Source organism: Oncorhynchus gorbuscha, linkage group LG21 (assembly GCF_021184085.1).
Source record: "Oncorhynchus gorbuscha isolate QuinsamMale2020 ecotype Even-year linkage group LG21, OgorEven_v1.0, whole genome shotgun sequence".
NCBI lineage: Eukaryota > Metazoa > Chordata > Actinopteri > Salmoniformes > Salmonidae > Oncorhynchus > Oncorhynchus gorbuscha.
The window spans coordinates 54050814-54060813 of NC_060193.1; the positions used below are offsets into that span (position 1 = coordinate 54050814).

At 50.7% G+C, this 10000-nt stretch overlaps 1 protein-coding gene across 12 annotated transcripts in view; it reads left to right on the forward strand.

The window, feature by feature from the left end:
* Nucleotides 1-10000, forward strand: part of LOC124007886 (TRAF2 and NCK-interacting protein kinase-like) — a 66603-nt gene that overhangs the window by 37533 nt on the left and 19070 nt on the right. For 3 of the 12 annotated variants that reach the window (XM_046318718.1, XM_046318719.1, XM_046318720.1), the window contains exons 14-22: nt 2106-2192; nt 2962-3030; nt 3118-3249; nt 3578-4201; nt 7688-7855; nt 8518-8801; nt 9129-9223; nt 9357-9457; nt 9600-9623. In XM_046318718.1, the coding sequence (XP_046174674.1) occupies nt 2106-2192; nt 2962-3030; nt 3118-3249; nt 3578-4201; nt 7688-7855; nt 8518-8801; nt 9129-9223; nt 9357-9457; nt 9600-9623 (1584 nt within the window). The remainder of the gene's footprint in view (nt 1-2105; nt 2193-2961; nt 3031-3117; nt 3250-3577; nt 4202-7687; nt 7856-8517; nt 8802-9128; nt 9224-9356; nt 9458-9599; nt 9624-10000) is intronic. The other 9 variants (XM_046318721.1, XM_046318722.1, XM_046318724.1 and 6 more) reach the window with 6 other exon arrangements.

Consider the following 10000-nt stretch of genomic DNA (forward strand, 5'->3'; position numbering starts at 1 on the left):
GCTACGGTGTATAGGAGTATATCTGTCTCTTGTTCTCTCTCTTCCTGCTGCTACGGTGTATAGGAGTATATCTGTCTCTTGTTCTCTCTCTTCCTGCTGCTACGGTGTATAGGAGTATATCTGTCTCTTGTTCTCTCTCTTCCTGCTGCTACGGTGTATAGGAGTATATCTGTCTCTTGTTCTCTCTCTTCCTGCTGCTACGGTGTATAGGAGTATATCTGTCTCTTGTTCTCTCTCTTCCTGCTGCTACGGTGTATAGGAGTATATCTGTCTCTTGTTCTCTCTCTTCCTGCTGCTACGGTGTATAGGAGTATATCTGTCTCTTGTTCTCTCTCCTCCTGCTGCTACGGTGTATAGGAGTATATCTGTCTCTTGTTCTCTCTCTTCCTGCTGCTACGGTGTATAGGAGTATATCTGTCTCTTGTTCTCTCTCTTCCTGCTGCTACGGTGTATAGGAGTATATCTGTCTCTTGTTCTCTCTCTTCCTGCTGCTATGGTGTATAGGAGTATATCTGTCTCTTGTTCTCTCTCTTCCTGCTGCTACGGTGTATAGGAGTATATCTGTCTCTTGTTCTCTCTCTTCCTGCTGCTACGGTGTATAGGAGTATATCTGTCTCTTGTTCTCTCTCTTCCTGCTGCTACAGTGTATAGGAGTATATCTGTCTCTTGTTCTCTCTCTTCCTGCTGCTACGGTGTATAGGAGTATATCTGTCTCTTGTTCTCTCTCTTCCTGCTGCTACGGTGTATAGGAGTATATCTGTCTCTTGTTCTCTCTCTTCCTGCTGCTACGGTGTATAGGAGTATATCTGTCTCTTGTTCTCTCTGTTTCCTGTTCTCTCCTTCCCTCCAGGCTGCATTAGGAGAACATCTCTGTCTGACTCTCTCTCTGTTTCCTGTTCTCTCCTTCCCTCCAGGCTGCATTAGGAGAACATCTCTGTCTGACTCTCTCTCTGTTTCCTGTTCTCTCCTTCCCTCCAGGCTGCATTAGGAGAACATCTCTGTCTGACTCTCTCTCTGTTTCCTGTTCTCTCCTTCCCTCCAGGCTGCATTAGGAGAACATCTCTGTCTGACTCTCTCTCTGTTTCCTGTTCTCTCCTTCCCTCCAGGCTGCATTAGGAGAACATCTCTGTCTGACTCTCTCTCTGTTTCCTGTTCTCTCCTTCCCTCCAGGCTGCATTAGGAGAACATCTCTGTCTGACTCTCTCTCTGTTTCCTGTTCTCTCCTTCCCTCCAGGCTGCATTAGGAGAACATCTCTGTCTGACTCTCTCTCTGTTTCCTGTTCTCTCCTTCCCTCCAGGCTGCATTAGGAGAACATCTCTGTCTGACTCTCTCTCTCTGTTTCCTGTTCTCTCCTTCCCTCCAGGCTGCATTAGGAGAACATCTCTGTCTGACTCTCTCTCTCTGTTTCCTGTTCTCTCCTTCCCTCCATGCTGCATTAGGAGAACATCTCTGTCTGACTCTCTCTCTCTGTTTCCTGTTCTCTCCTTCCCTCCAGGCTGCATTAGGAGAACATCTCTGTCTGACTCTCTCTCTCTGTTTCCTGTTCTCTCCTTCCCTCCAGGCTGCATTAGGAGAACATCTCTGTCTGACTCTCTCTCTCTGTTTCCTGTTCTCTCCTTCCCTCCAGGCTGCATTAGGAGAACATCTCTGTCTGACTCTCTCTCTCTGTTTCCTGTTCTCTCCTTCCCTCCAGGCTGCATTAGGAGAACATCTCTGTCTGACTCTCTCTCTCTGTTTCCTGTTCTCTCCTTCCCTCCAGGCTGCATTAGGAGAACATCTCTGTCTGACTCTCTCTCTGTGTTTCCTGTTCTCTCCTTCCCTCCAGGCTGCATTAGGAGAACATCTCTGTCTGACTCTCTCTCTCTGTTTCCTGTTCTCTCCTTCCCTCCAGGCTGCATTAGGAGAACATCTCTGTCTGACTCTCTCTCTCTGTTTCCTGTTCTCTCCTTCCCTCCAGGCTGCATTAGGAGAACATCTCTGTCTGACTCTCTCTCTCTGTTTCCTGTTCTCTCCTTCCCTCCAGGCTGCATTAGGAGAACATCTCTGTCTGACTCTCTCTCTCTGTTTCCTGTTCTCTCCTTCCCTCCATGCTGCGTTGTGATAGGAGTATATCCGTAGACAGCTGGAGGAGGAACAGAGACAGTTAGAGATCCTACAGCAACAGCTTCTACAGGAGCAGGCTCTACTGCTGGTAACACTGTTACCCCTGCATGTCTATGTATATATACCCCTGACCTCTCACCCCTGACCCCCCTTCTACAGGAGCATGTCCATTGTGTACCTGCATGTATACATCTACCAACCACCCTCCTGTCAAGTCTGACCCCTCAACCCTGTGAAACTACAGCTCCAGAGCCTGTGGTGTAAACCTGTACCTTGTCCCTGTGTCCAGTGTTTGTTGTTCCTCGTTCCTCTCTGCAAGTCCTTACCCTGCAAGGAACCCCCCCCCCAGCCCCATCAAATCACATCACATGTTATTTGTCACATGCTCCGAATACGACAGGTGTAGATCTTACCGTGAAAAGCTTACTGACAAGCCCTTAACCAACAATGCAGTTCAAGAAATAGAATTAAGAAAATATTTACCAAATAAACTAAAGTAAAAAATGTAATAAAAAGTAACAGCGAGTGTGCAGGTTAGTCGAGGTCATTTGTACATGGATCATGGAAAGTCCCTGTGAGCCCTGTCCTGTATGGATCCTATTGGTCAACCTGTCCTGTGTGGAGTGATGCTATTGGTCATGTGTTTCAGAGATTGGCTCTGTGCTGTCAAGATAGTGATTTGGTTAAGATTGGATAATAACAGCCTTCCGTGTGTGTGTGTGTGTGTGTGTGTGTGTGTGTGTGTGTGTGTGTGTGTGTGTGTGTGTGTGTGTGTGTGTGTGTGTGTGTGTGTGTGTGTGTGTGTGTGTGTGTGTGTGTGTGTGTGTGTGTGTGTGTGTGTGTGTGCGTGTCCATAGGAGTATAAGCGTAAGCAGATTGAGGAACAACATCAAGCCGAGAGGCTACAGAGACAGTTACAACAGGAGGTAACACTTGGCTCTTATGATGATGTCATATAACAATGGTGTTGAATAATTGAAGAGATGGTCAACTGTTGCCTATTTGTTTTGTAGAGAGCCTACCTGGTGTCTCTACAACAGCAGCAACAACAACAAAACCAAGATGGCCGACCAGGCGAGAAGAAACCTCTGTATCACTATAAAGACTCAGCTAGTCCTACTGACAAACCTGCATGGGCTAAAGAGGTACACACACAGACTCTGGAGAGACTCTGGTCTCTGGACAACATTCATAACTGAAGATCATGAGTACAGTCTCGGTCTAACGACAACATTGTGTGTGTAGCGGTGCATACAGTGTGGATCAGAACAAGATACTATGTTCTTCTGTTACAGTTCTCGTGTGTGTTTTATATTTTGTGTGTGTGTGTGTGTGTGTGTGTGTGTGTGTGTGTGTGTGTGTGTGTGTGTGTGTGTGTGTGTGTGTGTGTGTGTGTGTGTGTGTGTGTGTGTGTGTGTGTGTGTGTGTGTGTGTGTGTGTGCTTGTTTAACTTCTGCCCCACCTTGTCTGCAGGTCTTGAAGCAGCAGCCACACCCCCAGAGCCACTCACCCCGCCCTTTCCTCAGACAAAGCCACTCCTTCAACCAACATTCATCCCCCATTCCCTCCCACGCCAACCTCCCTCGCCGAGCCCCCTCCGACCCCACCCCTCCCCCTCACATCCGTATCTCCCTGGAGACCAGGGATCTAGTAGATCCCATTCTGAAACAGGAGATCAGCCAGCAGGATAGAGAGATGAGAGCTCAGAAAGCCAGTCAGAGGGTGGTCAGACAGAAAGAAAGAGGATGCAATACCGTAGCCAACCAGGGGGTACCACACAACAACCGGAGGCCAAAAGGGCCTAGCGCAGCCGGTCAGAAGGCTGGTCAGCAAGACCGAGGACGCAGTCCCAGACCTAAACACCCAGGGCCACAACACAACCCCAACCGGGGGCCACAGCATAATGGGAAGGGGCAACAGGCTGGCTTTAACCGAGGCCCCAGCCCTAACCCCAAACCCAACCAAGCCCCAAAAGAAAGCCCCATCTCTAATCCCCAAGCCCCTAAACAAGAGGCCTTCAATGGGCCAGCCTGGGCACCCAGCTCCAGCCCCAACCAGGGACATAACCTGGGGGTGAAAGACCAGGGGCAGATATGGGTCAGTGGCCGTAGTGGCAGCTCCATCTCCCCTTGTCGTAGAATAGACATAGAAGTAAATGACATAGATGTAGAAATAGACTCCTCTTCCTCCTCTCATTCTAATTCTTCTTTCCTCTACCCCTCTCCTGATCATGATCTTAGAGGCAACTCTCTGTTTCCGTGTCGTATACTAGATGTAGAAATAGATGAACTAGATATAGAAATGGAGGAACTAGAAAAGAGGGAGTTGGATTGTTGGAGGTATAGAGAGGAGGAGAGGGAAAGGGGTAGAGAGGGAGGTGTGGGGGGTTTGAGGATGGCTTCCAGCCATGAGAGTCTGTTGGGATCCTATGGGGGTCATACGAATTCTGACCTCTACCCCCGACCCCTAACCCCTGACCTCTCAGCCTCTGCACCGGCAGGCCGGCTACGCCCTTTCCTGTCCTCCAATCAAAATCACTTCCTGGCTACTGAATCCTCCAAGCAGAGTCCGTTCCTCCAAGTCCCCGGCTGGGCACCTCCCCCTCTGAACAGAGTGAAGTCAGAGGTCAGTGATGATGATGAGATCACGACCTCTAACCTGGACCTGACTTCCTCTGCTCCAGCTAACATGCTCAGATCACACCTGGCCCAGGCCATGCCCACTAGATCCAAGCAGTCATCCCTGTCTCGGTCCTCCCTCTCTTTCTCCCCCCTTCGTTCTCCTGGTAAGAGCTCAGGTCCTCTGAAACAGATAGTTTCAGCCTTAAATTGGATGGGCCTCTCGCCCCGAGGGTCACCTAGAACCTCACCCCAAACCTCAGCCGGAATCTCCCCCTCACACTCCCGACCTGAGTCCCCATGTCATCTTTCCCTCAATTCCCCTCCCGCTCCATTCTACTACTCCCAGTATCTCACACCCTGCTCCTCCCCATACCTCACCCCTATGTGTTCTCCTCACCCCTCTCCTGGTGGCTCCCCCTTCGGCTCCCAGTCCCAGCTCACTATCAGACCACTCGCTGCTAGCCACTAGCCACACACACACACACACACACACACACACACACACAGACAGACAGACAGACAGACAGACAGACAGACAGACAGACAGACAGACAGACAGACAGACAGACAGACAGACAGACAGACAGACAGACAGACAGACAGACAGACAGACAGACAGACAGACAGACAGACAGACAGACAGACAGACAGACAGACAGACAGACAGACAGACAGAGACGCACGGACGGACGGACATATATTCTTTATTATATTTGTAGATAAAACAAAATATTATACATTTCTATATTTTATACTATTTTGTATAACATTGTTTCAACTTCATATAGCTCAGTTGGTTCATCCTTACCCACCTACCTCCAATAGTCCCCATTCCAATCAAAACAGATATCTAGAAAAACCAGCCCCCCAGACTCCTTCTCTGTCAGGGTGCCTCCCCTAACACCCCCCCAACCGCCCCTCCTTCTGGAGGTTGATGATGTCACAGCAAGGACTCCATACGTGTCACTTCCTGTTTACGGTCAGTTAGCCAATTGCAGTTCAGCTTGGTGATGGGGTGCTGGCCAATCAGGTCTCAGCTGGGTGGATGCCAATCAGGTCTCAGCTTGGTGCTGGGTGGAGGCTAATCAGGACTCTCTTTAGTGCTGGCCAATCGGTGGTGGACTATATTTTCTCTGGGATCACAGACCAACATGGATTCTCAACATTTCAGATTCTCTTTTCTGCAAGAATGATACGCTCCAACTCCGCCTCTCCTCCATCCCCGTCTCCGCCTCTCCTCCATCCCCGTCTCCGCCTCTCCTCCATCCCCGTCTCTGCCTCTCCTCCATCCCCCTCTCCTCCATCCCCCTCTCCTCCATCCCCCTCTCCTCCATCCCGTCTCCTCCATCCCCCTCTCTTCCTCTCCTCCATCCCCCTCTCCTCCATCCCCCTCTCCTCTATCCCCCTCTCCTCCATCCCCCTCTCCTCTATCCCCCTCTCCTCCATCCCCCTCTCCTCCATCCCCGTCTCCTCCATCCCCGTCTCCTCCATCCCCCTCTCCTCCATCCCCCTCTCCTCCTCTCCTCCATGCCCCTCTCCACCTCTCCTCCATCCCCCTCTCCTCCATCCCCCTCTCCACCTCTCCTCCATCCTCCTCTCGTCCTCTCCTCCATCCCCCTCTCTGCCTCTCCTCCATCCCCCTCTCCGCCTCTCCTCCATCCCCCTCTCGTCCTCTCCTCCATCCCCCTCTCTGCCTCTCCTCCATCCCCCTCTCCTCCATCCCCCTCTCCGCCTCTCCTCCATCCCCCTCTTGTCCTCTCCTTCATCCCCCTCTCCACCTCTCCTCCATCCTCCTCTCCTCCAACTCCGCTCTCTCCCTATCATCCCTGCGCTCTCTCCCTATCATCCCTGCGCTCTCTCTCTATCATCCCCGCTCGCTCTCTCTATCATCCCCGCTCACTCTCTCTATCATCCCCGCGCTCTCTCTATCATCCCCGCTCGCTCTCTCTATCATCCCCGCTCGCTCTCTCTATCATCCCCGCGCTCTCTCTATCATCCCCCCGCTCTCTCTATCATCCCCGCTCTCTCTCTATCATCCCCCGCTCTCTCTATCATCGCTCTCTCTATCATCCCCGCTTGCTCTCTCTATCATCCCCGCTCGCTCTCTCTATCATCCCCGCTCGCTCTCTCTATCATCCCCCCGCTCTCTCTATCATCCGCTCTCTCTATCATCCCCGCTCTCTCTATCATCCCCCGCTCTCTCTATCATCCCGCTCGCTCTCTCTATCCCCCGCTCTCTCTATCATCCCCGCTCGCTCTCTCTATCATCCCCGCTCGCTCTCTCTATCATCCCCGCTCGCTCTCTCTATCATCGCTCTCTCTATCATCCCCGCTCGCTCTCTCTATCATCCCCGCTCGCTCTCTCTATCATCCCCGCTCGCTCTCTCTATCATCCCCGCTCGCTCTCTCTATCATCCCCCCGCTCGCTCTCTCTACCATCCCCGCTCGCTCTCTCTATCATCCCCGCTCGCTCTCTCTATCATCCCCGCTCGCTCTCTCTATCATCCCCGCTCGCTCTACCATCCCTATCATCCCCGCTCGCTCTCTATCATCCCCGCTCGCTCTCTCTATCATCCCCGCTCGCTCTCTCTATCATCCCCGCTCGCTCTCTCTATCATCCCCGCTCGCTCTCTCTATCATCCCCGCTCGCTCTCTCTATCATCCCCGCTCGCTCTCTCTATCATCCCCGCGCTCGCTCTCTCTATCATCCCCGCTCGCTCTCTCTATCATCCCCGCTCGCTCTCTCTATCATCCCCGCTCGCTCTCTCTATCATCCCCGCTCGCTCTCTCTATCATCCCCGCGCTCTCTCCATCTCTCTGTTACAGCTTGTAGAGGAGTACCAGTTGATTCTAACCATTAATTGCATGATGAGCCTCAGTGCCTCTAGAGCACTGTAGACAACACCGTATGAACCTGTTGGTAACGTCCAGTTAGTCTAATAATCATGATGATGTGTGTCAGGTGGAGGAGCGGTCCAAGCTGAACAGACAGAGTTCTCCTGCGCTGCAGCATAAGGCCGTCTCCAGTCGGGTCTCTGAGGCCTCCCTGCCTCCTCGCTCCGAGGCCTTCAGCACTGCAGGGATGCAGCCGGCCCGCACCCCACCAACACACCGCCCAGTTGAACCACAGGTGTGTGTCTGTCCCTTCTGTCGTCTGTCTGTCTGTCTCTCTGTGTGTGCGTGTGTGTGTGTTGACATTTACAAATATACAATATACACACAACCTGTAATTGTATTTGATATTGCATACTACTATGCTGTAGCCTATACTACAGTCAACAAGCAGTATGTGTAACGTCGTTCGTTTGTTGAATGAAGAGAGTCAGACCGAAATGCAGCGTGTAGGTTACTCATGACTTTAATGAAGTAAATCGCGGTACATGAAATAACTGTATATGAAAACAACAAACGAAACGTGAAACCTATTACAGCCTATCTGGTGACTACAACACTAAGACAGGAACAAACACCCACAAATTACAACGCGAAAGTCAGGCTGTCTAAATACGGTTCTCAATCAGAGACAACGACAAGCACCTGACTCTGATTGAGAATCGCCCCAGGCAGCCAAGCCTAACTAGACACACCCCTAATCATACACAATCCCAATTACTACAAACCCCAATATGAAAGACAACATATAAACCCATGTCACACCCTGGCTTACCCAAACATATACCAAAAACACAAAATACAATGACCAAGGCGTGACAGTATGTCTGTCTGATGGAATTAGAAAATGAGAACGGACTTTCCCATAATTCAATGTTTTATCTCATTCTCTCTCTCCAGATGGCCCATCTGATTCCAGTGAAGACCATGACAGGCTCTCAGTCTCTGCAGGAGGGCACAGGAGGAGAGGCGGGGGGGATGGGGAGGAGAGGGGAGGAGGGGGGAGGCATGCCCCCCCGTCAGAACTCTGACCCCACCTCTGACTCGAATCCCGCCCCTCCACCTCGTACCACCAGCCGAGAGGATGATGAGCTTCCCCCTAAGGTCCCTCAGAGAACCACCTCCATCTCCCCAGCCCTGATGAGGAAAAACTCCCCCAACGCACAGGGACTCATACGAGACAGGTGTGTGTGTGTGTGTGTGTGTGTGTGTGTGTGTGTGTGTGTGTGTGTGTGTGTGTGTGTGTGTGTGTGTGTGTGTGTGTGTGTGTGTGTGTGTGTGTGTGTGTGTGTGTGTGTGTGTGTGTGTGTGTGTCAGGGTCGGGCTCAATTCCATTTAAATTCCAGTCAATTCAGGAAGTGCACTGAAATTGCTTTTCACTTCAATGCTTTTCAATGAGGAATTGGAATTAGGTTTACTTTCTGAAATGAAATGGCATTGACCCCAACCCTGGTGTGTGTGTACTGTATATGTAATTACAGTGTGTATTAACAGTGTGTGTGTTATTTCAGTCATCCAGACCTGAGAGCTTCAGAGTTGTGTCTCGATACTGCTCTACAGAGGTCCTCTCACTCCTCCTCCTCATCCTCACCTTCATCACAGAGAGGTACACACACACACACACACATATATATATATATATGTGACTGATGAGTACATGTATTTGCCTGTTGATACTCATACTGTTGATACTCATACTTCTGAATATTGATGTTGACTCCTCCCTTATGCTGTGATAGGTCCACCAGTCCAGGAGACCTCCCCCCTAGCAGAAGCCACTCAGGAGGTCAGGATCAGACCGGAGGAGGGGCGAGACTCAGGCAGACCCAGCAGACCTGCCGTGAGTAACACACACTCACACACAAACACACCTCGAGTCAGGCTTTCTCCACTTCTGCTGCTTATGTTTCTCTTTTCCTCCCTCTCTTTCTCCTTCCTTCTCTCCTCCTCAATCTCTTCTGCTGTTCATCCCCTTCTACCAGAGCTATAAGAAAGCCATAGATGAGGTTAGTGACCTCCCCCTTTTATATCTCTCTGTTTCTACCTCTCTCTCTCTCTCTCTCTCTTCTCTCTCTTAGTTCTCTGTATAACCAGTATGGCCCATTCATTCAAGGTTTTAGTGGGATGTGTGTAAGCTCAACTTAACATCACTTTGGAGGTCTGACCAAGTCAGACTTTTGGAATTCTAAAGTATGTTTGTGAAGCTGAAAGCATGTAGCTGAAAGCTAGCATCCAGGGAGCTGAAAGCATCTAGCTGAAAGCATCTAGCTGAAAGCTAGCATCCAGGGAGCTGAAAGCATCTAGCTGAAAGCTAGTATCCAGGGAGCTGAAAGCATCTAGCTGAAAGCTAGCATCCAGGGAGCTGAAAGCATCTAGCTGAAAG